At 40.1% G+C, this 16,619-nt stretch overlaps 1 protein-coding gene across 1 annotated transcript in view; it reads right to left on the bottom strand.

Annotated features, from left to right (window-relative positions):
* Window positions 1–16,619, bottom strand: part of DSCAM (DS cell adhesion molecule) — a 558,550-nt gene that overhangs the window by 185,868 nt on the left and 356,063 nt on the right. Inside the window, exon 11 of the mRNA XM_077813965.1 lies at window positions 11,568–11,741. Coding sequence (XP_077670091.1) covers window positions 11,568–11,741 — 174 coding nt within the window. The remainder of the gene's footprint in view (window positions 1–11,567; window positions 11,742–16,619) is intronic.

The raw sequence follows: 16,619 nt of genomic DNA, 5'->3' as shown, positions 1-16,619 counted from the left end.
ATATAATATGTAAATGGATCTTCGTTGTCTCTGCTTGATGACTGGGCCAGCCAGAGAAGCAAATATACATTCTTTTGTCTAGGGCAGATGTGTGTGCCAACTCCCCCTGACATGCCTGGTTTAGACATACTTTAGTCATAATTCCAGCATATCTCCATAATGCTCACGAAACACTGTGTACATACATATCACAAGAATATTAATGATCAATGAATTATTAATTTTCCAATGACACATTACAGATACCTTTTAGATATAGATTATAATCACAGTGAGTTGGGGTACACTGAATTGGTCAGGCCAGCTGAAACTCTGGTGCTCTTAGGGTCACAAAACTTGCACTTTTGCTCTTTGTTTATCATTTGAGAATATCAGCTTCTGCCTTGTAGCTGAGTTTTGAAACATACTGTGATCAAAAATATACTGAGAAGTGGCCTGATGACCTGTACAGAAGAAAGTGGTTTGACAGGCTATGGATAGAAGAAAAGAAGGAGGGCAGGTGAAAAATGATGGAAGTTATGAGCAACATCCATATCTTGGTGCATCTTGGCCTTGGAGTGTATTTAAGTTGGTGTATTTATAACTGTATAAATAGGAAGCACCCTCAAGTTAGCACTATAATAAGTGGAGAAAAGAAAAACTAAAAAGGAGACATGTTCATTTCTTAAAAATAGGGATGAAGTAATCAACTCTTCTGAGGAGGAAAATAGTCACATGTACTGTATATGGCGGGTAAACTGATTGGTATCTCACTATCCGTTTTACCATATCTTCTTTAGAAGTATGCCATTTATCACTGATTTAAGCATATTCATTTTCTGTTAGCAAATTTAGCCCCAACTCCTGATGAACCGCAAATACAAAAATAAGTGAGTGATGATGAATCATGCACATATTTCCTATAATGGGAATTTATATTCTGCTGGGTGCCAACACACACACACACACACCTTCCACATTAGGAAAATAATTTAAATCTGCTTCATCATCAATGAAAAAATATCTTTTCATAATTGCACATATATTTTTAAACATTATTCAAGAAACGGGGTTGATATGATAAAACAGAAAAATGAAAATCCCAGAGAGTTATGTACTGTACAGACTGGTCACCAAATAAGGTGAATGTATAGGGAAAAAGTGGAGTTGTATACCTGTGTCTATATGGTAGTATTAAAAAAACTCATCTGCCTGAATGTAAACTGATCAGAATCACAGATGAGCTGTATGCATATGTACAATATACTAGCCAATACTACCTATTACATATTGAATAAAAATGAAACTACCACAAAATTGTTTTAACAGAGTATTTTGGTGGCACTGTAACAACTCCATATTTAAGGCAGCATTAACCTTTTGACTTTGAGAGGACTTTAAAACCTCTCTGTAGCTCCCAGGTTCAGCTTCAGCCAGCCGTTCTTCATCCATGAGCTGATCTAATGGAAGGACTGGGACATCTTGGGGGTAGAGGTATGGTCATATGTGATGAAGGATAGGTAGAGCTGTGTGTCATCTACATATTGCTGGCACTTTAGCCCTTGCATCTGACAAGTTCACTTAGAGACTGAATGTAAATGTTGATAAGAACCAAAGAGAAAATTGATCCTTGTGGGACTGCACAAGTGAAGGATTTATTGGTGGAGGTCCAGTTTCCCATCACTATTCTTTGGGTGCATCCCTCCAGGAAGAACTCAAACATTTAGTGCACTACACTGGACTCCTGACACCGGTCTCAAGTAGAGCTTGAGGATTTACAAAGACCAAAAAAAAAAAAAAAGCCAAGAAAAGGGACCCTCTGGAGTAAGAGACAATAGTCTATAACTATATAAGTGATGAGGAGAGAGCACAAGTTGTCATCCCTTGCAGAGGAGAGACTCTGCCAGGAAGGGTGTCTCACGAAAGGTGCATCTGAGCTTTCTGAACTAGACAAGAGCTGTAAGGATTTACTATTGGGTAAGAAGTACCTTATTAGACAGGAAATAACTTGTTAATAAGTGTAGGCTATTGATTGCATTTTATGTTTTTCTTTTACCAGGAACCTTCGTTCCAAACCCTTAATACTTTCTTTTATTTCAATCTCTGTCTCAAGCTCCATTAAATAAACTTCAGTTTGATTTTACTATAAACCTAAGTGTATAGGTGCTGACTCTGTGGGTGCTCCAGGGTTGGAGCATCCACGGGCCCTGCCGATCAGTTCCTCCCCATCCCGCGCAATGCCTCCTGCCTGCGGAGGATCAGCTGTTTAGTGGCAGGCAGCGGGAAGTGGAAGGGGAGGGGAGGAGTGAGGGTGGGGCGTGCTTGGGGGAGCAGGCGGAACAGGGCAGGAAGAGGTGGGACAGGGGTGGGAAGAGGCGAGGCAGGGGTGCGGCCTATGGGGAAAGGGAGGAGTGGGGCCAGGGTCTGGGGCGGAACGGGGGTTGAGCACCCTCCTGGGAACTCAGAAAGTCGGCGCCTCTGCCTAAGTGCCTTATGCTAAGGAGACTGGTGAACTAGGACTCACTGCTTTCATGGAGGCAGCAGACAGGTGTACATTGTGGGTGTCCAGAAGAGAAGGGACAGGCCACTCGAGTGTAACAAAGTGGGACGTGTAAATTGCTAGCCTGAATTGGGAAAGAGCTGGGCTCCTGGAGGCTGGATAGGAGTGCCTGTGTTGCCAACTGCCATTGGGGAGGGTCTCCCCTGGTGGGCAAAGACCAGGCTCTCTTGTGCTGTAAGCAGGTGACAGTGATCCACACCAGATACCTTGGGTAACTCTGAAAAGTGTCACAATGGAATAACAAAATATGATCTGGGTCACTAAGGGGGCAGGATAGAAAAAATACAGAGCTCTCTCTAAATATATTGTAATAGTGCAGTAAGCAAGTACAAGTAGTAGTGAAACTCTGTTAAGCTAGTTGGCATATATTTGCTTAAAAGCCTATTTAGAAAAACATATATTATTCCAGAAATCTACATGCAGGCTTCCTCTGATGGTACATCTAAACTGAATAATTTGGTTTTAAATTCTCTCTTCCAAATAAGACAAAGAAAACCCAAATGATAAGTGAGGACATTTTCCAATACACTTCCTGTAAGACGGAAGCCTTCCAAAATTAAAGTTCGCCTCTTAACCAGCTTCCTTTATATTCCATTATATTCTAGTGCCACTGACATTGCATTTCTATGACAAATGAATTAGACTTGAATATCAGGAGAAGAAAGAGAGAAAAAGAAAGAGCGGTGCTCTACATTTCAACCAGCCACCTATAATAGACACTGGATTCATTTCCCTCTCGCCACAGGAATTGCATTGCTGTGACAGGTGAACTATTCTCTGAGCTGGGCATGCTGCCCCTTTAGCTAGCTTTACTGTATCTTACATTTTAAATGTCCATTTTTAATTCCACTCCCATCATCACAAAAGGTTTATAAGATTGATAAAGGTAAATATGAACTGGATATTCTTCTATCTAATAGCCATCACGGAAGTACCAGAATATCAATGGCAAAAATGGAAATATTTTACTATTATTTATTCTGGTCCACTCATAATGTGCTACGTGCTGTCCATATACATAGGAGACACAGATCCCAACCCTGTGATGAGCTCTGTTGGGCAGATCCTTGCATGTACACAGTTCCATTGCCTTCAGTAGGGCTCTGTCTGGGTGCTCATTGCAACATCAGAGCCACTGTCCTGTGTCCAAAAAAAGTTACAGTTTAATAGGACAAGCAACATACTAAGGGCAGGGAAGAGACACAGTGAAAATATCTGTAGTTTTATACACATTTCTCCTATCGTGTTTATTTATACATTTTTAAATATAAAGAAATAAAATATTGGCTACACTACACCATCTCCCTCAGACTGTCCAGTAGTAATTGGGTAGTTTCTTGTAGGCCTCATAGCAAAAGTCAGTATGAAGGAAGGCTTTGAAGCAGGAAACGATAATGACTTTACTACGTTGATCATCTCTGCAATGATGCCTTAATATTTTACATCCCTTATGATACCTCTGACAGCAGAACACTTCTGAAAATAGAATTACAGTCCCAACCGAATGTTCTCTATGTAAGTATTAAAAAAAATCCACATATACTTCATGTTTAATTTTGTTATGCCAGCACCACAGGGCTTGGAGAGATGACTATCTACAAGAAAAGATAATGAGTGTGATGTCGTTTATCCAGATAAAAAGATATTGTAGGTCTATATATACTTATCTATATATGCCTTAGGATGAAAAATCTCTACATTTCATCTTCCTGCTAGCAGCATTGCTGGGGCAGCTAGTCTCCTGGGAAAGAAAAAGGCGATGTTATTCCCCCCCCACCCCCCGCATAGCCAATTACAACAGGGTTCTTTTTTTAAAAAAAGAGAACAAATGTCCAGTCCCTTCTTTAAAAATTGATAGTAATGTAATGATTTGCATACAAAAGCACTTTAATATTTGTACTGTAGTGCATCTGGCAATTATCTGACGAGATATAGCAGTCGTTTCAGCCAATTGCCACAGGCTTGGCATTAATGAGAAGAGTAAGAAGCATTCAAATCTACAGAAAAAAAGGGATATTCCAGCTTTCTACCAGCTACCTTGAACATACTTCACGTTTAATTTCACCATGTTGCCACAGGCACTGTGTTGTTATGACGGCTGATCTGCCATGGAATAGCTGTAAAAGAAAATCAACAAAGGGTCGCTTCAGCGACTTTCAGTGCAATTTACTGGTGCTTGTATCTTGTGGCTGCTGCCGCCTGTCGGGGTAATGACACATGATGGGTGATTAAAGCGCAAGTCCTTAAATCAAAGCTGTGCCGATGGTCTGAAGAGGCAGCAAACAGCACTCAGAGCTTGTTCATTTCTCATAGTGGGAGGACCTCATTAGAATAAAACAGGGGCCTGTTACACTAACAAGACTGAGTACTTGTGTCTAGGGAACCTTTTCATGTTTTCAAGATTTACCATAGCTTTTCTATAGCTTCTCCTAGACTGCATTAAAAAATAAAAGTACTACAATCCATCAACATTTACTTGAAATTATATCAGAGGCTCCCAATAGTTCACTTATACCTGCATACTGTATTTCAACAAAGATACACCCATCCTTTGGCCAGGAGGGTGGGGTAGAAAAAGGCAAGGCAATTGGATATGGCAAGAAAAAGGCACTTTTAGGTGTATATGCTGCTTTCAGTTCAACTGAATTAATTTTTTATTATTTTTCACCTTTATTTACTCCATTGTTCTGAAGAGATGTTTAAGTCATTGAACTATGGAGTCTCCCTTTTCCATTGGCCAGAATCTCAGCCCTCTCTGCCTAAGGTGGCTGCAATAGATAAGAAATTTTAAACTTTGGCTCAAGATCGCAGAAAACAGAAGGAGAAAATAATAAAACACAGAGTGTACAACCAGGGTGTCATTTTTGTCAAGGAAAACACTATTTATGGAACAGGGAACTGTAAAATATGGAATAAGACCAGATGAAGAAATATCAGTCAGAATAGTTGGGCTTGTTCACAGTGAACTTGACACAGCGAGATAATTGTTTTTCCCACAATGTATTGTTGAACATGCTACAGATGGCAATTTTTATCTGCCTTTACAGCTCGCCATGGGTGATTAGTTGCAGTTACTTTGCTGAGGTAAGCACACTGAATGCTCCATTATCATACACTGGCTTTACTGCAGGAACAAGGGGTCGCCGAATGAAATTAATAGGCATTAGGTTAAAAAAAAAAGGAAGTACTTCTTTACACAACACACAGTCAACCTGTGGAACTCGTTTCCAGGGCATGTTGTGAAGATCAAAACTATAACTGGGTTCAAAAAAGAGCTAGATAAGTTCATGGAGGATAGGTCCATCAATGGGTATTAGCCAAGATGGTCAGGGATGCAGCCCCATGCTCTGGGTGTCTCTAACCTCCGACTGCCAGAAATTGGGACTGGACAACAGGGGATATATCATTTGATAACTGCCCTGTTCTGTTCATTCCTTCTGAAGCACCTGGCATTGGCCACTACTGGAAAACAGAAAACTGGGCTAGATGGACATTAGGTCTGACCCAGTATGGCTGTTCTTATCTTATTATGTAGGTATTTTGGCAAGACAAACTATTTAAGTGTGTCTTTATCCTGCCAGGATAAAGGTACATAAAGGAGAACAGATGTACATTTGTTTTTCACCTATGACTACTGCAATGTCTCAGTGATATGGTAGCGTGTTTCCGTTCAACAGTGGAAAATATAGTTTCACAGGACTCAGAGTTCCCTTATATAAGCCTCCATTTGTTCTTCTTTGTATTTTTGTATTTTATTAGCATAATTTCTTTGTATTACAGTAGCACCTAGAGCCCCCGAGACCAGGGCCTCACCGTGCCAGGTGCTGTACAGAGTGAAAGAACGAAAGACAACCCTTGCTGTGATGAGCTTTCAATTTAAATAGACTTACCAGATATAGGGTGGGAGGGGAAACAGACACAGAGAGGTGAAGTAACTTACCCAAGGTCACACAGCAGGTTAGTGGTAGAGTTGGGACTAGAACCCCAGGCTCCCAACCCAGGGCCCTAGCCACTGGACACTGCTGCCTATCCCAGGCTGTTTTCTTCTCTGCTCTTAGCTCTTGCCACAGATCTCTAGCAGGCTTTAGCTAAAATATTTAAAGTGGGGTAGCTTAGCATGATAAGTATTATCTGCGATTAATACATTCATGCTGGAAGGATGCATGAGTCTGACTGTAGGGTACAGCTTTAGGTTTATGTATTAATCATGTATAATGCAAATTGAAAAGAAGTGTATTTGAGAGGAAAGTGAATGAAGTGATTTTATTGGTAGACGGGACTTGCTGGATGTGTTTTGGTGTTCAAATTAAATGTCACCAGTCTCCCGGATGGCATGCAAATGAGTAATGGATTTAGGAAGGATCAGGGAAATCATGGCTGAATCCAGTTGATGATTTGAATAGGAACATACCGCAGATTACTTCCTATATTTTATACTGAAGCTTGGCTCCCATTAGAAATTCTTACAAAACTGCTTTAACATGTTATACACACTCTAGTTTGGAATTAAAGTGTGATAGTATTCAGATGAACCAATCTGTGCAGTTAGTTTTTGAATGGCGCCCATTTTAAATAGATATCTCTTCTCTTATGACTCCTGGACAACCTTCAATTAACTTTAGTTCTTCCCTTACCTTGAAAGGCTTCTTATGCTCTGTAGAATTTCCTTAATTCCAACCACCACTGAAAAAAGTCCATTTCTGGATACCTTATTTCAGGGCTCTCTCATTGTTTTTTTTCACATTTTATGTATCCTGGCGCATGTGAAGTTTGAAAATTGCATATGTTGAGCCCAGCAGAAAGACAAACATACCTGATGGTAATCTTCAGATGGACTTATCAAATGGCAAAGAGATGGACAATAATAGTTAGGTGTAGACTATGTTTTTACGGTTCTCAGTCTAGCCCTTTGGCTGCTTCTCAATATCCACTTTGGAGGCTCTTTCTCCTCTTCACCCTTGGTTGATTTTCCTTGGGGCTCTGTCCTTTGGTACCTTCTCTCTTCCCCGTACGCTCATTCCTTACGCAATCTCCATCAGTCATGCAGCTTTAGCTACATTGTCTGAGGCGACTCATCTTGCAACAAGCACCACCAGGTGCTCGTGAGGTTGTTTTTTAGCCTATATGAACTGCATAGTAAGTCTGTTTATTTGAGAAAAAATGAGGAAGAAGCAATAATCCAGGAAAGTATATCAGTTCAAATATTCATTCTAGCCAGTTATAAACTACCAGTAAAGACACTTATCTTATGTTAACACCTTCTGTAAATAGGGGATAACTTTGCATACTTGATACTAGAAAAGTTGGAAGAGGAAAGAATCCAGTCTTTCAGACAGATGAGATTTATCTCAGTTAATATAGAAGACTTCTCTGAAAGTGTTAAGGCAGACAAAGGAGAAAATGGAGTAGATAGGAACACTAATTAAAAATGGAAAAAGTAACCTGCATGTAAGATTATTATTTTTAATTCATGGTTATACTTTTACTTTCAATGGTTGGCATATGTGTACATACGTTGCTAGTTGTTCAAGAGATAGGCTAAAATGTCTCTTTTTCAGAGTGGTAGTCTGGTTTCAAGAGCTGAGTGAGTTTAGGTCTGTATTAAGAGGTTTCAGAGTAGCAGCCGTGTTAGTCTGTATCTGCAAAAAGAACAGGAGTACTTGTGGCACCTTAGAGACTAACAAATTTATTAGAGCATAAGCTTTTGTGGGCTACATTAAGTGGCTGTATTAAGCCACTTATTTCTTTCTCAAGTGATTTGAGATGCTACTGTATGGTATACAGATTGAAAAGCTATATAGAGTGCCAAGGAATACAAGGAGGAGGAAAGGAATTTGTCACAAGGAATCTTCCAAGAAAATAAGTAGCAAAATATTTGTGTTAATCTTTTTGAATTTTTGAAAGGATATTCCTTTCTAACCCTGTCACCCCAAAATCCCTGCCTGTAGCATATTTTATCCCCTTCTGCCTTTCAGTAAAAGAAGGCAGTTAGGGTGAACACATGGAGCTGGGCAAACACGTTATGCAGGATCAATTAATGACTAGCATAGTGAATTTCACTGAGGAAATCTGAGGCTTTCATCTAGTAGCAGGGATATCGCCGAGGACTACAGCATAGAAGCCAGTGTGTGACAGACAGAGTGGGAAAAGGAGTAAGAATAATCACAGGGGAAAATAAAACAAACAAACAATAGAATACATCTGGAGAACACCACATAGGTATAGGGTCTCCTTTGGAGTCACAGCAGTTTATTATATTTCAACCATAACAATCCCAACTATAACTGGGGATTCAGCCATACCATAGGCACACAACTGCACTATTCTACTGATGTCACTCCAGAAACCAGATTGCGCTTAATGTATGTTTGATTAAAGCTAAGTCTGAATCTCCTTTAAGCATACTCCCACATACAAACAGTGTATGCTATAGCTGCTTTACAAATCCCATGCTGGGAACAGTATGTGTGTGAGTGTGTATGTGTGAGGGTGCATGCATGTTTGTGTTTGCTATCTTAGAGCCAGAGGGGTTTTCATTAGATTCAAACAGTAACTAACTCTCCAGGGAGGCTCCTGTTCTTATTTGATAAGGGATGCTCTTTTATCACACATGAAACTGCATGCAGTGATCAGACAGGCACTGTGCATAGCTGCCAACAAGAGAGAAGCTGCTTTTCTATAGCGTATTACGGAAATGTACTGATACTGTAGTTCAAAACTGGTCCCCAAAATGGTCAATTACAGAAGCATGGGAAACTGGTGTTAAAACTGGATGTATGAAAACCATTAGTAATTGCTTTTCGTATTTTTGGTTTTGGACATTTTGGATATCACATTACTCTGGTCATTTCTGCAGTGATCAGGAAAACTAGTCCTCTCCTTCGTACCCATCAGTGTGTCACTTTTGGCAAAAAATAAACTGGAACGTGGAAGATGTTTGAGACTATAATACTAGCAGGTGTAATAAGATTCACACTAGTCTTTGCAACCCATTTATAACAATCTGCAATTTTTGGTATTCAAAAACTGTATATCCTAGACTACAGATCAAATGAAGAATTAATAATCTGGATTTTCCCTCCCTCTCAGGGAAAAATACCTTTTTACTTTCAAAGATAGCCCTTTGCCGAGACAATTGACATCCAGAACTTCCAAAGCATTCAATCAATCTGTGAAATACTACAGGCATGAAAGTGCATGCTGTCCCTGGTGATCTCCATCAATGCTGTTCTAATAAGTCAACAAGGAATATTTGAAGGATGTTGTGTGCTAGTGTGTCACTATTTCCTGGACCTCTTTATGGTGAGGAAATGTATCAACATTCTGACTTCCCCTGAAATATAGCTGACACACTGATAAACCAGCTCTAGCCAAAACCATAGGCAAATTCACTTGTATGTGAATATCAAAGAAGCGTCGAGTGTTAGTATGTGTTCAAACTAATTCACTTGTATGCTAATAGAGATCAAAGGGGGGATGCTAATTTGTATTGCTTTCATCTGTCCATATCCTGTAATTTGCTATTACATTACTTCTACATTATGTATATCCTGTAATTAAATAACCCTAGATCAAAGGTGTGTTAATGAAGAGTGTATTCAGGTGTTAGAACTTCATGAAAACTTATGGAATGCTAGGTGTATTGTTCTCATTATCTATTCAAAGGAAGGCCCATGTGAGTACAAAAGCTGTCAGCTAGCATTCTGTGTGAAGAAGATATAAAAGATGGATTCTAGGAAAGATCCTTCAACTCTGGACTGTTTTGGATTCCAACGGAGTGGAAATACTGAGCGAGTGGACAGAGATCCCCAGAGTTATATTGGGTAACCCTGAAAGACTTTTGGAGACTAGCAGATTACCACATCTCTGCTATCATTTTGGATTTACAAATGTAGACTCACCTGTTAGTGTATTTTACCTATTTTAACCTCTCAATAACTCTCATTTCTTTTTCTTAGATAATAAACCTTTAATTATTTTACTAGAGAAATTGGCTGTCAGCGTTGTCTTTGGTGTGAGATTGAGAGTATCCATTGACCTGGGGTAAGTGACTGACCCTTTGGGGTTGGGAGTAACCTAATGAGATGTTTGGTACAGCGACCAGTATCACAAAATCCACCTGTCTGGATGATAATATAGGCTGGAGAGCCTAAATGGGCTGTCCATGACTCCATGGTAAGACTGTTCTAGAGATCCAGGAATACACATTTGTTACTGGCTTGGTGAAATCTAATTATAGAACATACCATCAGTTTCGGGTGTCTGCCCTGTTTTCTGAGAGTTTGACCTGAGGTTGGCACTCTCGGTTGTGAGCCACTCCAGACAGCATGACAATATCATCATCTCTATATTCTCATCTGTGTTTATGTTAAAAGAAGTTGTGTAGATATTATTATTAAAATGTATTGTTTGTATTATTGTAGCACCTACGACCCCAGTCATGGTCCCAGGCCCCATTGTGCTAGACCTTTACAAACACAGAACACGCACAGATGTTAAAAATTGTCCCTACTGCCCGCACAGTAAAGAAGATATATTTAAGCCCCGTAAAGATCTCAGATCAGATAGAAAAGGCTTTGACCAAATCTTTTGCAGAAGTAAATATGTATGTATTTCCTTAAAACATTCAACCATTGACCAATTTAAAATAAATACAATAACTGCAGCATACGGTACCTTGAGAATTAGTCCAGGGATTCTTCATCCTTCTTCTCGGCCAATCTTGGGGTTTGCTAGCAGATACTCACAGTATTTCTCCTTCGTTATTCATTCCTTGTCCTTACCCAAAGAATGTTCTCACCACATTCTTCACTGTTGAACTATAAGTAGTGTCAAGGTTCTGCCTTTTCATCTGTTTTTTAACTTTCCTAAATAAACCTTACCCATCTATATTGACATTCCAGTTACAAGAATATGCAATTGAATTTCAATATCCAATAAAAAAACCTATTTTATCAGGAACAGGGAGGTAACAAACCAACCTTTGTAATTCAGCTTTGGATCAAAAAGAATTGCTTTTAGTTCTTACTTTTAACAGTGAGGTACATGGACTTGCTGACGTCCGCTCCCACATCATTGCTGACCTTGCAGAGGTAGTATCCACTGTCTTCCTCCAGTACATGCTTAATCAACAAGGAACCATTTGTGAGAAGCTGGATACGGCCATTCAAGGCAATGGGCTGGAACTGGGGGACCCCAGCACCTACAGCAGAACCCAAAAGATTAATCAGAAAGGAAGAGGTGGGGAAAGAAGAAGTTGTTTAAAAGGCAGCAACCACAGCTGCCTATTATTACAGGCTAAAGTCAATTAAAATGAAATGTTGCTTTCTGGCATTATAACCATCTACAGAACAAGCTGAATGCCTGTTGCCAAAACTAAAGTCATTCAATGGAAAGAAAAAAAAAGTCTTATCTTTTCAATGATAACTGTAGTTACAATTCACTACAAGGTAGGGGGTGGAGGCAGAGGGAAAAAGGAGTAAGAGGGAGAGAAAGATTTGCAGAGAGCTCCTGGGTAAAAAGTCACATTTGTTGTACATTTGTTGTACATTTAGTGGCTGATAAATTATTCAAAATTACAGCTGAACAGCCACAAAGTCTACATTCCTTATGCATATACCAAATGAATTCCTTATGATCATGAGGGATGTCTATTGTAGTAAACATGGAATGCTCAAGGGACTTTAAGGACCTTGTTCACTAAACTCATGGTAGCATGTGGACAAGCACATCAGTGAATATTTCCTGCTACAACTGACAGTTTGATCACACATAATCTCTGACTCACTGTGTTCTGGGACAGATTGATGCAAGAACACATCTAACTGCAGGTGCAGTTTGCCATAAAAGAACTATAGTTGGTACACAACTCACTCAAAACATGCACTGGTCACTTTTCTATCAACAGTGAAATGAGGCATTGAACCAAATACAACTCTGGTGTAACTGGACTGCAGTCAAGGGAGCTCAGCAGGGACGAATTTATCTCATTGAACTCTTTTAGGAGGGAATGCTGAGATGGAGTTGTTGATATTCATCTCCTTAAGAAAATCCTCACTTCTCAAGGTTAGATTTACAATATTGTATAATACCCTCCTGCATGTGTCGATCAAATTCAGTTCATTTCAGATATATTTATTATTTGCTAATCGGTATCCCTTTCTAATACTGTAGTACATATTCTCATAGGGCCAGCTTGAGGCCTACGCTGCACTTAAATCCCACTCTTTTGCTCTATTTTGATTCCATTCACCAGTATTGTAGTGTTATTCTCCGAATTGTGGCATCTGGGGTGGCCCAGTATTGAGGTGTGCATGTAAGTGGAGGACAGCTTTGCAGCCCCACACTGACTTGCGCAGAGCATTCCTGAGCTGGACATCAGGCAAAATAGGGAGTATGATGCTCTTTGCTAATTGTTACTTCTTAAATTGTTTTTATGGCTCCTAGATACCACAGTGATGGGTGAATTTTATATGCATTAGATTAGATTAGACTGAATACTGTAATATACTGGGATATCTAATAACTGACACCAAACATTCTACTACCAGAATCAGTTATGCAAACAGAAGCCAGCTTAATAATAATTTTTGGACTGAAACAACCATCTAAAGATAAATCTATGATACCTGCAAATATGTAGACACTCTTTGGCATGAGTAGGAGCAATGAAACCAAATTAAAATGCAATGTACAATTTAAAGGATTTCAATCCGTTAATTTTCTCAGTCAGAGCTGCAAAGAATTTAATAAGGTGTGAACAAAGCTGTTAAACTTTTAAAAACAAAAACAAAACCCAAAGTGTGCACAACCCCCCGTGAGCAGATATGGAAACTGCTGTAAGCTGCATAAATAGCTCTGTGATGTTTCACTCTATATTCTTTATGAAAATATGCTTATGATATGGATATGACATAACTGAGATATACTTTATGCAAGATGGCTCATGTGAGATATCATTGGAAAGGTTACGATTTACTTAATGTGATTATCCAATTTGTATGCCTGTATCATTTCTGTATCTGAAGTTAGGAATATTGACTATGTATCTGCATTTCAAATGTGTTACTTTGGGTGTCACCCCCAACTATCCCTTCAGGTACAACAGTGGAAAAGCCAGACACGGCTGATGGCCCATTAACAAAGACAATGGACTGTGAAAGAGCTTAGTCTTCCTGTGGATGCTCCAGACAGCCTACGAGTAATGGCTGCCACAGCCCTGCAGAGACATAGGTCTGAGTCATCTGGTACTAGACCCACCCCTCGGAATGCCAGTGTTCTTCCACTGGGAGACAAAGGGTTCCTGCCATACACAAGAGCTATATAAGGCAGGGGAGTGACATCACCGTGGTTCTCCTTTGCCTCCTCACCCAAAGAGAGACTGAAAAATACCTGGAAGCAAGTACTGAACTGAGGGAATAAAGGATAAACCCAGGCTGGGAGGGCATCCAGTCTGTGAGTGGAAATACCTGAAGTCTCAAGCTGCAGGCCAGTGTAGCTGCCTTTCAAGACTTTCTATAATCTACCTGTGACAAGATTTAGGGTGAGAAATTATATTTTGTAACCTGTTTCTTTAGTGAATCAAACTTAGTTTGTATGTTTTGTTTTATTTGCTTAGTAATCTACTTTGTTCTGTTTTCTACCCCTTTAACCACTTAAAATCTACCTTTTATAATTAATAAAATTTGTTTTGTTTATTATTAAACGCAGTTTCTGTAATTTCTAACTGAGGTGGGGGGGAGAAATTGTGCATAGCTTCCTTCACATTGAGGGAGGGGGCGAATTTATGCATACATTTCTCTATAGCGCAAGACAATATACCTTTGGATCTGCACTCCAAGGGAGGTGGATACCTGAGTGCTGGGGCAAGTCCCTTAAGCTGAGGCTTTCTAGAGCTGATCTCAGTGTCTGTCATTGTGCAGTTGGGTGTGGCCCTGCCTGTGTGTGTGCTAGAGGAGGCTTAATAGCCTGGCTCAGCAAGACAGGTAAAAAGGGTGCCCTGGCTGGCAGAACAAGTGGGCTCAGTGGTATCCCAGCACATCAGGTGGCATCCTGAAGGGGCACAACCCATCACAGGCTCAATTTAATAACTAGTTTAAAATACAGAATTCAGATCCATCTTAAGACTTGGCAGACATGGAGGCTGGTTGGATAGAAATGAAAAATCTACTTGGTTAGGCCCATATGCTTCATTTTGCATGTTAAAAAGGAGGACAGATCTAGAGGGCATGGGCCATTACACTTCCTGGAGATGGGTCCACAAGCAGTGTGTACTCTGCTACTTCTTCTGACAGACAAATATTTGCTGGAATAACAGAGTCATGCCCCTTAGATCTCAGCCTGTCTGCTCTTCTCCCAGGCTTCCCACACAACAATGGCAGCATGACATTTGTCTTTGCTGCGTTGACATTGGCTGAACCCCAATGTCATAGTCCCCAGTGGGAAAAACTGCAAAGATGGATTCACTCTTGCTCATGGCACCACTAAATTTTGGTGCTTTCATGTTAATTTGATAAGGGATTAAGCGACACAGTAGTTGTTCCCTCAACTCCTCCCCTCATCCCTATGGCCATACCCTACCCAGCTCTGTGGAGTAGGTCTTATATATAACAACTGTCAAGGAGAAAAGAGCAAATAGACAGAGTTGGTTAACCTCTCATGTGGCCACTTTTCCCTTCCACTCCTTAGCTGAACACTTTGACTCCCTTCCACTACACAGCCGAGTGAAGCATAATACCCTTCAGTAGCAAAGTTATTGTGCATGTTTCTGATCTGGAATCCACTGATTCTTGAATCATCATTAAACATCAAGGGTCTTGCTCATGCAAGAGAATAAAGGTCCCATTTCCAAACCCAAGTGACTGAGCTGAAGTCATTTTTGCATGGGTATGGAGAGACTGAATGATTCAGGGGACTACTGATAAGATGCAGTACCTCAAGAGCAGTTGCTTGAATTTGGCCCAAGTCTGTACTGAATATCGTTGCTTCCCTATTCCCACTTCAACATTAGTGGTTTCAGTCCCATTCTAATGCTAGAAATGCTCTCCTCACAAAATTCACCAAGAATTGGGTATGGCAACTAAACAACCCTTTTGTTTTTATAGGTACTCCTGGAACACAACAGAACTGAAGTGCGTTTAAAGGGAATCTTGCACTACCATTGTCTATGCTTTGGCACTTATGGTATGTCTACATGGCAACTGGAGGTGTGATTGCAGCATCTGTAGCTCAGGGAATAATTAATTTTCATTTTGGTGGCTGAACTGAAAAAAAAATGTCATCTTTGTCCAATTTTTTTTTCCATCTAAAATTATTTGACAAATTCAGCCTGAATTCATGAATAGTTTCGGTTCACCACAAACTGTTCTTTTTTTCTGCAAATAAACTATTCATCCAAAAAATTTCACTTCGCTTTAGTGTAGATGTACCTGAGCTGGCTTTAATCTAGCTAGCATGGCTACCAATAATAGTGTGGCCATGGCCGCATGGGCTTCAGTGCAGGATAGCCACATGAGTAAGCACCCAGGGTCCCATGTGGACTTGTACAGTCCACACTGAAGCCTGCGCTGCCACAGCTTCACTACTCCAGTACCTGAGCTAGCTAGATTTAAGTTAGCTTGGGTAACTCTACATGCGCAGCAACGAAACACCGGACCACAGATAGACATACCCTTTGATATTGTGTTGATAGATTCCTTGGAACACCTTAGAGAGATTACATAGATAGTATTTGTATTGTTGATAGAGGATGCGGATTTCCATTGCTATCAATTTAGCTTCCATTTAGATAGTTGATTACAATATAATCTTTATATGATCATAGTGCCTAGAAGCCCAAATCAGGATCAGGTCTCACAGTGTTAGGTGTTCTACAAACACAGACAAGGACAAGGGCCCTGTTCCAAAGGTCTGACAGTCTAATTTGGGAGGCAGCAGGAGGCATTATCAGAGAAATCACATGGATGTATTTTTCAATGGGGTTCTCTTATATAACTTTCTGTACATGAATTTGATATCCATCAACATTAATTACTATAAGCATTGGGCTGAGTAAGCCTAAAAGAAAATGAATGAGAAAATA

This window comes from Eretmochelys imbricata, chromosome 1, assembly GCF_965152235.1.
Source record: "Eretmochelys imbricata isolate rEreImb1 chromosome 1, rEreImb1.hap1, whole genome shotgun sequence".
Taxonomy (NCBI): Eukaryota; Metazoa; Chordata; order Testudines; family Cheloniidae; genus Eretmochelys; species Eretmochelys imbricata.
This window is presented reverse-complemented; position numbering and strand designations above follow the sequence as displayed.